Source organism: Pituophis catenifer, unplaced genomic scaffold (genome assembly GCF_029215685.1).
Source record: "Pituophis catenifer annectens isolate HBS135680 unplaced genomic scaffold, rPitCat1.0.hap2 SCAF_10, whole genome shotgun sequence".
Taxonomy (NCBI): Eukaryota; Metazoa; Chordata; class Lepidosauria; order Squamata; family Colubridae; genus Pituophis; species Pituophis catenifer.
Genome location: NW_027256890.1, coordinates 17,826,188 through 17,841,779, shown reverse-complemented (window position 1 = coordinate 17,841,779; position 15,592 = coordinate 17,826,188). Strand labels below are relative to the sequence as shown.

The 15,592-nt window shown below is 46.8% G+C and overlaps 1 protein-coding gene across 2 annotated transcripts; it reads left to right on the top strand.

The window, feature by feature from the left end:
• Nucleotides 1–3,745: 3,745 nt before the first annotated feature.
• Nucleotides 3,746–11,789, top strand: LOC139321682 (methanethiol oxidase-like). 2 transcript variants are annotated; one of them, XM_070950486.1, is made up of 12 exons: nt 3,746–3,851; nt 5,843–5,923; nt 6,629–6,741; nt 8,145–8,330; nt 8,558–8,678; nt 8,913–9,095; nt 9,402–9,580; nt 10,134–10,212; nt 10,441–10,562; nt 11,054–11,146; nt 11,352–11,470; nt 11,627–11,789. In XM_070950486.1, exons 1-12 carry the CDS (start codon nt 3,746–3,748, stop codon nt 11,787–11,789), a joined length of 1,545 nt encoding a protein of 514 aa, XP_070806587.1. The 2 variants fall into 2 exon arrangements, with proteins under 2 accessions (XP_070806587.1, XP_070806591.1); XM_070950490.1 differs by lacking the exons at nt 3,746–3,851; nt 8,145–8,330 and having other exon boundaries at nt 5,893–5,923.
• The last annotated feature ends 3,803 nt before the right edge of the window (nt 11,790–15,592 follow it).

Here is a 15,592-nt window from a genome sequence, read left to right as displayed (position 1 = left end):
TCCAAGTGCATAGAACGTGAAGGTTGGAGAAAGGGCTTTGGAGATCACCTAGACCAGCGATCACCAACTGGTGGTCTGTGGACCACTGGTGGTCCGTGAGAAAATTTTGGTAGTCCTCAGAAAAATTATTTGCATTTTTTATATTGCACTAAACCAGGGGTCCTCAAACTAGGGCCCCTGGGCTGGATACGTGCAATGAACATTTGTGTTGCTGCAGAGTCTCCCCCCTCGGGGTCTTTTTGTGTGGGTTGAAGGGGGGCAGAAATTCCTACTCGGGGTCTGCTTCAGCCTCCTGGTACCTGGCCAGATCTTCCCTCTGCTTGGAAAGCCTATGCTCGTAATCCTCAGTGAGGTACTTCTGCTGAGCCTCCTTCTCGGCCAGATCCAATTTGAATGGAGGCAGCTGTTTTGCCAACTTTTCTCATAGTGGCTGCTTAGCTCCAACAACTGCTTCCTGTTGGGGCCCTAAGGAGCCCAGGCGGGCAGGCGAGGAGTGGCTGGGAGGGGAGGGACAAATATAAGTCGGCAAGGCATCCCTCGACATGAGTGACATCGAGTTGGCCATGCCCAACCAGTAACATGACCACCTAACCACGCCCACCCAGCCGGTCATTAGGCAGATCATATTAGTGGTCCTCAGGATTTAAAATTATGAATTTAGTGGTCTCTGACTTAGAGTAACCCCCCTTGTCCGCTGTGGAAATGCAGGGGATCAGATGCCTTTCTCCCGCATTCGGGACGATGCTACCTGAAGTTTTCATGAATGAATCAAATCCCCAAAAAATGGAAGGGAGGGCAGATGGGTAAAATCTTACGGAGAGCAGGAGGAGGCAAGAAAGTTTTAAAAGTTGTGAAACTTCTGGCTAAGAAGGGAGAGCTGAATGAAAGAGATTGAAAGAGGGAAGATGGGAGGAGGTAAGACCCAGTTAATAACTTCTGAAATTCCTAGAGCGGAGTCATCAAAGAACACTAATTGACTGGCGCTCAGCATCAGGAAGAGCTTAGCAGGCATAATTCATGCGTGATTGACATGACTCCAGAGGAGTTGGGCTTTTCAGAGGGATTAGATGAATCAACAAACGAGATGCAGGCTGGACGATCAATTGCCTATCTCAGGCTGGAAAGGTTAGGCAGCAAGGATCTGAACTAGCAAGGCAAAGTTTAGAATAGAATAATAGAATTGGAAGGGACCTTGGAGGTCATCTAGTCCAACCCCCTGCTCAAGCAGGAGAGCCTATACCATTTCAGATAAACAATGGTCCAGTCTCTTCTTGAAAGCCTCCAGTGATGGACACAAGCCCTTCCACGGATGAATTGGTCTCACTGTCAAGAAAGTTGTCCTTAGTTCTAGGCTGCATCTCTCCTTGGTTAGTTTCCTTTTGCCTTTTGGTGCTTTGGAGAATAGTTTGACCCCCTCGTCTTTGTAGGAGCCCCTCAAATATTGGAACACTGCTATCAGGTCTCCCCTAGTCCTTCTTTTCCTATTAGACAGACCCAATTCCTGTAACCGTTCTCTGTATGTTTTAGCCTCCAGCCCCGTAATCATTTTTCTTGCCCTTCTCTGCACTCTTTCCAGAGTCTCAACATCTTTCTTTTATATTGTGGTGACCAGAACTGGATGCGATATTCCAAATTCAGTTTTATCATTCTCTCTTCTCTCTCGGACCTATTTTACCAATCTCTTTGCACAAGATGTCCACCTCTTTTGTTCTCTGAAAGGACGGCAGCATCTGCTTAACAAACGCAGTTTGAAACTGGGTCTGGGGTCCAAAGATAAGGTCCAAAAAATCTGCATTCCCACAGATAAGGAGCCTAAATTTCAATCCACCGGAATTGCGCTGAGACATTGGTCTGCTTTTGCCAGCTGTGCTCCAATTAACTGTGATTGTTCCAGTAGTGAAATCCAATTTTTTTTACTACCGGTTCTGTGGGTGTGGCTTGGTGGACATGGTGTGGCTTGGTGGGGGTGGCTTGGTGGGCGTGGCAGGGGAAGGGTACTGCAAAATCCCCATTCCCATCCTACTCCAGGGGAAGGATACTGCAAAATCTCCATTCCGACCCCACTCTGGGGCCAGCCAGAAGTGGTATTTGCCGGTTCTCTGAACTACTCAAAATTTCCGCTACTTGTTCTCCAGAACTTGTCAGAACCTGCTGGATTTCACCCCCGGGTTATTCCAATCCAAGTGACCAGCCATCAAAACCAGACAGTGCTTGTTTTAACAAACTTTCCTTCCCATCGAAGTGTATTTTTAGGTTAGAGAGGGTCATCTCTTCACCGGCTGAAGGTCAACATCGGGTGGTAGAAGAGCTCCCAAAGAAAGCTGAGGAGATAAATTTAGTACGACAGTTAAGGTACTGGGTTACATTCTGAAGCCTAAATTTAATGATGGTGGGCTCTTTTGTTAACGTATGAACTGAATAAAACATCATCCCAACACACACAGAAGACTGGCTATCAAGCAAATGGTTGCATCCACTCTCGTTTAAATTTCGACGTTGCAGGATATTTTTTTCATTTTAGTTGGCGCAGAGATGCTCAATCGGGTAACATCAATTGCTGTAATCCCAAGCAGCACAGACCGGAGGCAGAGGTGATCCTAGCCAGAATGGAGCTAATAATCCATGATTGTGGCGAACAAAGATACCGAATGAAAACGCTGAGCTCCTGAAAAGAAGCTGAGCCACGAGGCAAAACTCCAATTTTCTCAGTTTCATGCCCTCACGGTGCTTTTCTGACTTGACTTTCTAGAACAGCAAGTTTCGTCTTCTCATCCACGGAAAACGTAAAGTGGTATTATTTCAAAATGTAGTGATAAGATGGGAGGTGATTAAATATCTGGGATGAGGCTTGACCCACCATGTTTGCTGGAACCAAATTCTGAGCTTTCCTGGGGCTTGGTAAAAAAAGAAACTTGCTGATGACTCCAATTCTAGGTTCTCGAAACCACAAAGCAATTCAGAAACCTTTGCTTTACTCCACGGAGCAAGGCCTCCATTCCTTTCAGGAAACTCTCCGAATCTCTCTATTCGATTGAACCTTTCAAATCTCAGTGCGCGTCACCTGAACCTCTTATGAAAAATATTAAACACACATTCACATCTGCCTGGACAGATGTTTCACTGGAGTTGTGGTTTCTGCTGTTGAGTTGCTGGTAAAAGGGAAGGTGGAGTGGAGAAATTAAAGCCCCAAATCAATTTTCTGTCTCCAACTGAGGGTGGACCGCACAGACCAAATCCACCTGCAGATTTAATACGTTTGTGAACATCTGGATTCAAGGACACAATGGGGGTGTCAGAACTCGCATGCACAACCCAGCATGTTTCAGCCGGGGTATCTTTTGCACTGGTTTAACATGTTGCCATTCTCAATGCGCCCCGAATTGCATTCACCCTTTGAATCTGGATTTTCACAATGAACTTGGAGAAGCCAGAAAACCAGAAGAGGTGATGGGGCTTCAGATAAAAATCAAATAAGATCAGGAGTAATTAAAAGGCTGGGAGAAGAAGTCGAAGCAGATGTCGTGGGACCTCGGGCTCTGAACAGCCCCACGGGGTGTGGAATCGGCTGGCAGAGCTTCTCTGGTGGGAGATGGAGGGAAGGAGGGAGGGAGGGTTGTTTGGCCCTCTGGGGTTTCAGGAATCAGCTCTTTCTTTCTCTGAGTTCCTTCCGGAGACCACGCCTTCTGGGACAAGACTCGCCGTGGCTCTCCCGGGTTATATAAATCACCCGCAAGCAACCTGGAGAATGTCAGGTGTGCGAGTCCAGGCGGAGCAGAAGAGAGAGAGAGGAGGGAAAATGTTCGAACACCAGACAAAGGATGCTGAGGACCTTCCAATGATGCCAACCAAAGGTAGGAAGTCATCCCTTCTCTTGCCTCTCGGACATCCGGTTTTTAACCCAATTCCACCTGTCCACAGCCTTTCTGAAAAGACCCACGTCAAGAACCTTTGCAAAGGTAGGATTACAACCCACAGATGTTCAGAATAACAGAGTTGGAAGGGGCCTTGGAGGACTTTTAGCTTAGCCCCATGCTCAGGCAGACCTTATACCATTCCAGACAGATGATTGTCCAATCTCTTAAAAACTTCCAGTGATGGAGCCTCCAAAACATCTGGAAGACAGCTATTCCTTTCATTAGTTGATCTGAGATTATAAAATAACAGAATACCAGAGTCGGAAGGGACCTTGGAGGTCTTCTAGTCCAACCCCCTGCTCAAGCAGGAGACCTTATATTATTATTTCAGACAAATGGTTGTCCAATCTCTTTTTAAAAATCTCTGGTGTTGGAGCACCCTCAACTTCTGTAAATGTATTCTGCATAAGCTCAGGGCAGCAACCTTTTCAATAGGGATGAAGCCCCAATTCTTCGATCTCCAATTATTGCCAATACTTGATCACTTTGACTTTGGGGGAGAATACTTGAAAAAAAGGGGCTCCTGTCCTGCCTCCTCCAAATTCCCATTACCGCCCTCCGCTTCCTGCCTTAATTTGCAATGAAACTAAGCTTCTATTTTCCTGTTTCGCATGTTTTCATCACAGTCAAAGAAGCTTCCAGAAATCAATATTCGCACAAGCTAATGGCTTACATACTACCAAACAAGAGATGATCTTAAGCCTAGGATGGCACGCAAGGAAAACTGACGAGGAGGGAGAAGGAAAAACACAGCCTTTGTTATTTCTGAGTTACAGATCTGTTTAAAATGTTTTCTCATCAGGAAGGAGGGAAGCAAATTCCCAATGATGAATTTGTTTCAAGCTAATGAGGGCCAAACTGGTTTATGACTTCCATGGGGAGCGTGATGTGGGTCCAATGGGGATCGGTGTCCACCTTTCTGGAATTTATTTTTGTCGATAGTCGTGAGGCAAATTATTTGACAGCTTCCTGATTGGTGTGTCTTATATCCTGTCCCAGAAACATATCTAATGAAGACTAATAGGAAAATTGGCGGGTTATTTTCCTGCTATTAATTAATTAGGGACCGAAAGGAGGGAGTGTGGAATGAAGGAAGAGACAGTCACCTCCTTGCATCAGAGGAGCTGATTAATGGAATTGCCAGCCGTATCAAAAGTTAAGTCACCTTATGTAAGACTGGATGCCAAGGCCATCCGGCTTCTTCCTTTTAGCATCCAAGCAGTGTGTGTGTGTGTTGCCACAGCATCATCATCAGACGAGGAGGAGTATCGGGCAATCAGAGATATGAGTTGCCACAGCAGAACAATTAATTCACAGGCAGGGATGAGCAATGAATTAGATCACAAACTCATCACGGCATCAAAATAAATGGGGGGAATGAAACAGACAAATCAGAAGAGATAATGAGCTGTCGGTTTGTTTCCACCGAGCCTTTAATTTAATGTTTTGAGGAGTTGGTCCCTTCGCCTTCCTTGAGCTGCTTAACTCACATGGATTCTTCCCCTGGCTCTATGACTCTGCCGGTGTACCTGCCTCACCAGGTAGATCAGCAACAGATCAGCTGACCCCACCTCATTGTGAAGCTCCATTGACAGAATCTTGCAGGTCTGAAAGTACCAATCTCCCTCCGTCTTCTTCAGAGTCTGAGAATTTAGGGATGGTCCCCTTTGAGACTCTTACTCCATCCATGATGCAGCTGGAAGCTATGCCTTCTCTTATCGGACTGCTCCACAGGTAATATCTCTTCCCCACTCGAGGTCTTTGCTGTATACCAGCAGCAGGGAAAATGAGCCCTGCCGAGGAGCAGTAGGAGGATCCTTTAGATTGAGAACTGGGTCCAAAATGGTTTCTTCTGGTAGGTCCCAGCACGGACGGATCTTCTCTCTCCTGATGCCGAATTGCTAACTATTCTTTCTTTCTTTCTAAAGAAGGAGGAGGAGGAGGAGGAGAAGGAGGAGGATGTGGATGTCACGGCCCCGGATATCCAACACCCTTAGATGCCATGAATGGTAAGTTCGATGGATCCGCACTCCTCCTGGATGGCAGGGCAGGGCAGCTGATGTTGGGACTAGACAGACCCACAGAGAGGAAGGATGGGTTTGCCCTTCATATTAAGCCACTCCTTTGAACCATGGTGTGCGGAACAAGCTCAATATGGATGTTGAGCCCTTTGGTGAGGGACAACTGACCTGGTATTGGGATCCGTGACCAACAATCAATGCACTCCAACCCCACAGATCCAGGGAGCATCTCAAAGGGGCGTTGGGAAGCCCCTACCGCCCAATGTGCTCAACCTGGCCTGATGCAAATAACAGAATAACAGTTGGAAGGGACCTTGGAGGCCTTCTAGTCCAACCCCCTGTTCAGGCAGTAAACCTTACCCCATTTCAGACAAATGCTTGTCCAATCACTTCTTTAAAACTTCCAGTATTAAAGCACCCACAACGTTGGTTGATTGCTCTTGCTGGTGAGGAAAAATCTGGGCGTGATTTCTGCATAGCCCGCCCAGCTCGGTTAGCATGAACCTTGGGGTTTTGTGTTACTGCAGATGACTGAAAGGCCTTCTGTTGTGATTCAGCCCATAACTTGGGTTAATCCAGTAACCACGTTTAACAGGCTGGGCAAACGCGAGTCTAGACAATTGTAGCTCAGATAGAACCATTTTAAGATTCAGACTCAGGATCCTAAAATGTGGTTTTTTTCCCCCCCCTTAGGCCCTCGAGAAAGGCTGATCTATGTGCCTTGCATCTTAACTGGCACAGGGACCCAGCAGCCCGATTATCTCGCCACGGTGGATGTGGATCCTGAATCTCCCAATTACTGCAAAGTATGAGATTACTTAGTTCTTTGGGACGACATTGTGAAGGCTTATTCAGTTTCCTTTTCCTTGGGCGTCTCTTGAAGACAACTCATGTTTGGTGGCTGGGGGTGGAAGCGGAGTAAGGCTGCATAAAAGCCCATCAGGCTAAACTGTGGCTAGTTTTAACCAGAGTTTATTGAACAAGCCAATGGGTCCTGGGTTTCATGTCACGCTCATCCAGAACAAATGAATTGTGGTGCAGCAGTGTTTCTTGTGAACTTCTGCAACTTCTTTTTTAAAAAAAGGCTAAGGATGGCAAGCATCCTCTAAAGCAGGGGTGGGGAATGATGCTGGCTCAGGAATTCTCGGAGTTGGAAGTGCATAAGTCATAAAAGAGCCATCATTCCCCAGCTCTGCTCTAAAGGTTGAAGAAAGACCCTTTACACCCTCCTTGCTAGGCGCAAACATGAGGAGAACAGAAGTCCTAGTCACTTCAAGACGATGCCTCAAATTCTCTCCCTGAATAGCTAGATTTTGGTTGAAACAGAGGCTTTAGAATGCATAACCATTACTGCAACGTTAAGCATTATAAGCCAGGTTGCAAGCCTAAAACAGGACTCTCTTTATGAAACTGCAAGAAAACTAATATATACTAACATGTTCAGACACATTGCTGGTTTCTAAAACACTTTCTGCTAATTACTAGAATCATGACATCAAGACCTGGGAATAATTAAGTTAAATCAAATTAAGGGAGTTCTTTGTTCTAAGCCCAGCATAGCTCAGCCACTCTCAGTTTCTGGACCGTTTCAAGTCATTCTGTTGTTTTGTCTGCTGATACTCCTGAGGCAGCTCTGCCTTTTTCACGAGTGAAAAAGTCATACCTAGATCCCCACAGGCACAGGCACCCTAACTGGATGCAGCTGTGCCTGGAACCGTCATGTGAGAACCGTGGGAAGCCTAAAGGCAAGAGAGGGTCATTAGCGGGTACCGCAGACACCAATGCTATCATGCACTGGGAATGCTCACAATACACAAAATTGGGAGTTGCCGGCTCTCGCACACTCACACATGCGGGGAGAGCTTTTCCTTGACCCAATGGTCAAGAAAGGGTCTGCAGGTCCCTAACAGTTGGAATAATGGAGCACTGTTGTGGAGTGGCTATGTGTTTTAAGGGGCTATGCTGGTGAGGTTCTGCTTGCCAGCTGGAGGAAGGAGAAACCTACATTCTGCCAGCTACAATCCACAACCCTTTCCACCCAGCAGAAGGAGACCTTTCTGCTAACAAAATTCCATTCCGCAAGCGGCATTCCGCATCCAGAGACACGCAAATCGCGAACCCTTTGGAAACCGATGGAGCAGCCCAACTCCAGGCGATGACATAAAACAATGCACGTTTAATCTCTGCCTCTCCAATCTTTCCCCACCAGGTTATTCACCGGCTGCAAATGCCATACATTGACGATGAGCTTCATCACACCGGCTGGAACGCTTGCAGCAGCTGCTTCGGAGACACCACCAAGAGACGCAACCGGCTGGTCCTTCCCTGCCTCAACACTTCGCGGATTTACGTGGTGGACACTGGGACTGACCCCCAGGCTCCCTCCCTGTTTAAAGTAGGCCCACCCACACATCCAGAGAGGGTGCAAGTCAGGGAAATGGGTTGCAGAGGGCCCTCAAAGTACCCCGAAGTGGTTTATAACCCAAGGGACTTTACAGTTCTGAGCACACTACCCACCACCGATGATTCCCTGATCTTGACTTTGTAAGAGATATAAGCCAAAATCCGTTTCCATGGACATTAACCAATGTCGTCTTCTCTTCTCTTTCCCAACCCTGGCAGGTGATTGAGCCCAGGGAGGTCTTCTGTAAAACCAACCTAGCTACATTACACACCTCACACTGTCTGGGCAGTGGAGAAGTCATGATCAGCTCCATTGGGGATCCATATGGCAATGGAAAAGGTACCACGGGGTGGATTTGTTTTCCAAAATGGGGGTCCAGATTGAAGTACTGTAAGAGCAGGTGTGACTTGGAAGATGTTGGGAGGGAGTTTCGTACAAACTCCAGAAACCCGAAATTTGAGCCCTGGGCTCTTCCAGGCCGTTGCTATCTCTCGGGCCTCTCCGAGTGGTGCCAACCCTTCCTGGGACCCACCTACATGTGCCGGAATGAATTTGCATTCTCTCCACCCACAGGAGGATTTGTTCTTGTGGATGCGGAAACATGGGAAGTGAAGGGCACCTGGAACCGCCCCGGTGATGAGGCTCCGCAAGGATATGACTTCTGGTACCAGCCCAGGCATAATGTCTTAATCAGCACCGAATGGGGCGTCCCCAAATACTTTGTGAATGGGTTCAACCCTGAAGACCTGAAGAAAGGTGAGATGACAGAATACTGTGTCAGCTTAAGGCCTATCGGGATCCAAAATTCATGGGGGGCGGCTGGAAAGGGTCAAAGAGATCTCAAGAAAAGTTGGCATTGAGGCGGTGTTGGTGGCCATCTAGCCCGTCTTATCCAGCTTTTTCCCAAGAGATGGCACCTCAGCTTTCGCTTGGAGGCCTCCAACATGAGAAAGCCCACCATCTGTCTAAGGATGGTGCAAAAACCCTCCTGAGTACCCTCGTCTAGCAGTAGGCGTTCCTACTCACCAGAAGTTGAGGTGATTTTTCCCCTTTCCTTGGCAGACCGCTATGGCCGCCGCCTGAATGTGTGGGACTGGACCACCCAATGCCTTGTCCAGTCAATTGACGTGGGGGAAGATTCTGCCCCACTGGAAATCCGTTTCCTGCACAACCCAGATGCCGCGCACGGCTTTGTGGGCTGCACCCTTGAGAGCTCCATACACCATTTTTTCAAGAAGGAGGTGAAAAAAAAGAGAATTTCTTTCTCCTTTCCCCCCATCTTTCCATCTGAAATAAGTGGTATCCAGGGCTTCAACTCAGAATAATTTTATTTTTTTAAAAAAATTTGATTTATATGCCGCCCTTCTCCGAAGACTCAGGGCGGCTTACAACGCGCTAAGCAAAAATATTGGTTAAAATGCACCATTAAAAACAAAACATAACATAATAATGAGTGTACCATGATCATGGTACAGAAATCTTTACACACGGGAAGCTGAACATAGCACTGCCTTATTAATTCATCTTGTTTCTGTGGCAGAGAAACCGTGTTTAGTCTTTGCTGAAGACCAGAGCCGATAGGTCCAGTTGCCTGGAAGAGATCGGAAAGAATTACGACAGAATCAGGATAAAATTCAGTAGTTGCAAACTATGGAAATATTTCAAATCCCACCGAGATCAAATCCTTCAAATTAGGAGGCAGATATGGATAGGAAGCGAAGGGGTGGTGCAAATTAAGTTGACACGGGAGAGCTTTGCACTCCCCAAGCAACCAGCCTCGCATGTCTCTTGCAGGACGGGTCCTGGACAGCGGAGAAGGTCATCCAGATTCCAAACAAGGTGGTTACCGGGTGGTACTTCCCCGAAATGCCATGTAAGTAAATAAAGTTCAGGAGGGCTTTTGTCCTCTTTGCTCATGGCTCAACTCTCTAGTTCTGTCCCCAAATTAAGGATTTTTAGAATCTTGGGAGAATGGCCTGAGAACTGAGACAGATCTACACATTTTGGAGAATAATGATTCATGAAAAACTTTCTGTGCCAGGGTATTAAAGTAATCAAATTATTTTCCTGATGTTATTTCTGGGCATCTTCTCTTTTTCAGCATTCGTCACGGACTTCCTCATTTCACTGGATGATCGCTTCATCTACCTGAGCAACTGGCTTCACGGCGATGTCCGACAGTACGACGTCACCGACCCCCACCGCCCTCGGCTGACGGGCCAGGTGAGCTCCCTCCCACCTAAAGGCCTGGAAATCATGGTTTCTTACTTAGGATCCTTCCAGAAGTTGCTTCTTTCTACCATCAGAACCAGGATGTTGGGTTAATCAGAAAGCCTGATTTATTGGCACATGGTAGAAGACCCTCTGGGGTCCACCTCTAAATCATCTTCTTTTAATGACCCCATAATCTCTTGTGGGGTGGAATCTGGGCAACTGTATGGAGCTAACAGAGTGTTTCATGGCCGGGTGCCCTTCCTGTTGCCAATGCGGAGTTTTGTTAAGCAAATATATTCTCATTTTGCCCTGAGAGAGAAATACCTGCCTCTACCTAGGATCGAACTCACAGCCTCCTGATTGTGAGGCGAGAACACCACCTCTAGGCCACCACACCACTCCATTGGGGTCCACCTCCAAATACCGCAGAGAAAAACTGCAGTTTGGGGAAGGGGAGACTGTCTTTTGGCCTGAACTGATCCTTCCTTTGGGTCCTGCAGGTGTTTGTAGGAGGCAACATCTACAAAGGTGGGGTGGTGACTGTGATTAAGGACGAAGAACTGGACTGCCAACCAGATCCCTTCATGCTCCAGGTGAGGGTCTCTTTTCTCAGAAGGATTCTGGGTTTGAGACACTTACGGGAAACGTGTGGGACATAATTGCCAACGGACAGCGTGGCTTCTTTCTTCTCGGTGGGACTCCTTGAAATCCTGAGGCAGAATAAAACCAAGGAGCCACATGTAGCCCTTTATGGACCTCCTACATTTCTTGACCACTCGTGGTTTTTTTTCACCTTAGGGAAGGAGAGTCTATGGAGGACCCCAAATGCTCCAGTTGAGCTTGGATGGGAAAAGGCTTTATGTCACCAACAGTCTCTACACACCATGGGACAAGCAATTTTATCCACAACTGGTGAGGTACGAAGCTTCTTAACAGGTGGAGAAAACTCAGAGGAAATGGGGGGCAAGGGAGTTGCCCTCCCTCTACTCCTCCTCGCGCCCTCCAGATCAATCCGTTACCTATTTTTTGAGCCTTCCTTGCTCAGATAACCTTCTCTTCTTCTCCCTTTGCAGGGAAGGGTCAGTCATGCTCCAGATTGACGTAGACACGGAGAATGGGGGTCTCTGTGTGAACCCAAAATTCCTGGTGGATTTCGGGAAGGAGCCATGGGGTCCCGCTCGTGCGCACGAAATGCGTTACCCGGGAGGAGACTGTACCTCGGACATCTGGGTCTGAGATCTTCCTCCGAGCCACCCTCTTGCTAAGCTAGCATTTAGGGGGCAGGAAATGGAGCAGAGAGCAATGCAAAACCAGAATGATGGTTTATAGCTTAATCCCGTTGCACCGATTTCCACCTTTTCACTTAACCAGTGTGCAAAATCAGGAAATAAATTAGCTCGCTCATCCTTCAGTCAGCACTATGGAGCTAAGGGGCACGCTGGTTTCTTCATCGCTCTTCTCTCCTTGCTTAGCTGCAAGTGCTACAAGCTCGGCTTCATTTAGAGGAAGTTCTAGATTCTGTTGCCCAGGTGCAAAACTCTATCCGGGGTTTATGCCCTTCAAGGCACTTTGCTTAGCCCGTCTCTACAGATTTCTGCAAGTCTTCTGATGCAACTCTTGCAAATTGGTGAGGAACAGATTTTTAAATGCCTTCCGGCAGTTATTGACAGACACGAACAGAGAAATTAAAATTGTCATTGTAATTAATGAACAGAGAGGGCCTCCTCAGGGTGCCGTCGGCCAGACAATGCTGGCTGGCGACCCCCAGGAGTAGAGCCTTCTCTGTGGTGGCACCTACCCTATGGAACAATCTACCCCCAGAGATACGAGTGATCTCCGACCTCCGGACTTTTCGTCGGGCCCTAAAAACTTACTTTTTTCAGTTAGCCGGTCTGTCTTGATTTTAGGGTTAGTTTTAAAATTTTGATATTGATTTTAAATTGACAAGTTTTAAATTACGGGCCAAATTTATTAATTATTTTAACTCTATTTTTAACTGTAATGTTATGTATAGATGTTTTTATTTTGGCTGTTCACCGCTCTGAGTCCGAAAGGAGAAGGGCGGTATAGAAATTTGAATAATAAATAAATAATAAATAAATAAAAGTTTTCCTGGTAATACAGACTCTTTCGGATAACCTTTATTTCAAGCGGAGAGCACCACCGGTTGACTCCCCGTAGCCCACAAAACACGACCTGAGTTCAAATCTTCTACCTGCAAATGTGTAGCTAGTATTATGCATGTAAATTCACAAATATATTCATATCATCTTTCTTAAGTTACTTTATCGCTAGATGTATAAAGACGTTTGACTCAGCAAATGCCTGGAAATCACTGCCTTCAATATTTGTGGCTAATCTCCACATCCTCCGGGTATATGAAAAGTAGGGCTCCCATTATAACCCAGTCCTACCCATAAGCCACCTTCAGGAATTCCAGCCCCCATAACCACCTTCTGCGGGGTGAGAATTGCCACCCTGAACCGTTCAGACCTGAATAAAAGACGGTTAAATACAGAGATAAAATATTTACCTCGCTCAGTGTGCTAATCAAGTCAATCAGGAAAGAATGTTTGCATTGCACCGTCAATAGGTAATTATCTCCATCTTCACCTCCCATGTTTCCTTCTCAAATCATGACTGATTTACCACATAATCCTCAACAACGCGCCATAAGTCTGGCAAGGTGAAATGAAATCTTTAATTATGTTGTTGTTGTGATCCTTCGCTTCAATCCTGGCTCCTGAGGTTTGTGGGGAAAAGTCTATGTGTTTTTCTCACAATGTATTTTGAAAACCTCTGAAGGACCAACGCTGCCTTCTTCCTGGGGCTTAGAGGGAAGGACTGGCTCAAAGTCACCCAATCTGGCTTTTGTGCCTAAAACAGGGTTAAAATTTATGGTTTCCTGTTGTCTAATCCATTAACCATTATGCCAAACTGGCTTTCCATCCATAACCTAGGCCAGGGGTTTCCAAGCTTGGCAACTTTAAGATTTACAGATTTCAACTCTCAGAATTTCCCAGCCAGCGTGAATTCTGGGAGTTGAAGTCCACAAGTCTTAAAATTGCCAAGTTTGGAGACCTGTGACTTAGGCCATAATTAATGTTAGCTGCAGGAGAGGGATTTTCACCTAGCTATCTGAAGCACTGTCAGGTAATCACAGTCAATGGATCAGAGAACAAGCTGGCTCTCTGCTGGTTTTCCTGGTTACCCAGTTTTTGGCAATCCTAGTCTATAAAGAACTCTTCTGCATTAAATGGGAGCCATGGTTGTTCTTGGTATCTGCCAGAAGGCAGGGAAGGAGCAAATGCAAACAGCCCGCCAAGAACAGGAAGACAAATGATTAAATACGTCAATCTGTCCCACCCACAAGGATATTAATAGCCAGGGAAGGAATTACCTGGAGATTGTTTTGCCTCTTTCTGCACGTTACATTTCTATCGGGTCAGTTTTGAAAATGAATGCCCTTAAGTCCAGTTCAAGTGCACTCAACGTAGGCTTCATGGCATTCAGAGGTGGTTGATAAGGACACGCATCTCAACCGCAGAAATTGAGACAAAATCAAACTCAGCTTAAGTTTCCCATAGAAAAACCCCGAGCATCAGGTGACCCCCAAAAGTGGAGTTTAACTCTGGCCATTTAACCTGATGCAAAAGAATCCTCACTGAGGTTTTAACAGAATAAGAGTTGGAAGGGACCTTGGAGGTCTTCTAGTCGAGGGGTCACCAACCTTTCGGACATCAGGTTGTTAGAGAAAGAGTTGGCAAAACAGCTCAGTTCAAATTGGATCTGTCTGAGAAGGAGGCTCAGCAGAAGCACCTCACTGAGGGCCACAAACATAGGCTTTCCAAGCAGAGGGAAGACCTGCAGGAGTGCAAGGCCAGGTACCGGCACCTGGAGGCTCAGCAGGCTGAGATGGTCAGCCAGTTCCAGCCATGATGCAGTCCCACTGGAACGAGGCCCTCCGGCTCTTAGCCATCAATGGCACTTCCCTCCAGCCTTCGCCCAAAGCCCCGCACCAGGAGGCCGAAGCAGACCCCAAGTCGGAATTTCTGCCCCCCTCCAACCCACACAAAAAGACCCCGAAGGGGGAGACTCTCTGCAGCAACACAAACGTTCATTGCATGTATTTCTCCCAGGGGCCGTAGTTTGAGGACCCCTGATTTAGTGCAATACAAAAAATGCAAATAATTTTTCTGCGGACCACCAAAATTTTCTTGCAGACCACCAGTTGGTGACCGCTGTTCTAGTCCAACTCCCTGCTCAGGAAGTTTTGATTCCTTTGGCATCTAGGCACCTGACCTTCCACTCCTGCCCTGAAGGCTTATAAATTAACCCATTGTAGCAAGAGTCTTTTTAACAAACTCTCTCTGCAGAGAGAAGGCTATAGTGCAAACAGTACAGAGTTTGGAATTGCTTTTTTCCTCAAGGTGCTACTTCTTTCTTGCCTGCTCCCATGTGACTCGCTCCAGATGGGGGGCAATGCCCTGTTCTGCCACAAGGGGGCGCTCGCACACAGCCATCATCTGGCTGTGGGACAGCCCTAATCCAGGACTTTTAAGCTTCTCCAACTAATAGCCAACAGTCAACAGGAGCCATCAGAGGTCACACCTTCAGTCACAATATAAGGGCAGGTGGCAAAGGAGGAGGAAGGACAGTTTCTCATGCAGTTTGTGAACCTGTCCAGGTTGAAAGCGGAATGCCAAGGGCTCCATGGCCTCCTCTCTGGGTTCACATTTTCATTTTAAGTGGTTTAATTGATAAGCAAGACAAACAAAAGCAAAATAAGCAGTAATTTCCGTCCAAACCCTTAACATGAAACTGGTTTGGTTTTACCTTCAATCGCTTAACAAGCCTTTATTTGATCCGACAACGGAACTTTGGAATGTACGAGGTTAACTTTTGCAAGGTTGGGCTTCCTCCACAGAACTTGAATCAAACTTTGAACAGTCCATAGAATGTGAGGGCTGGAAAAGGGCCTTTGGAGATCACTTAGACTAACCCCCTTGTCTGGTGTGGGAATGCCGAGGGATCCGACT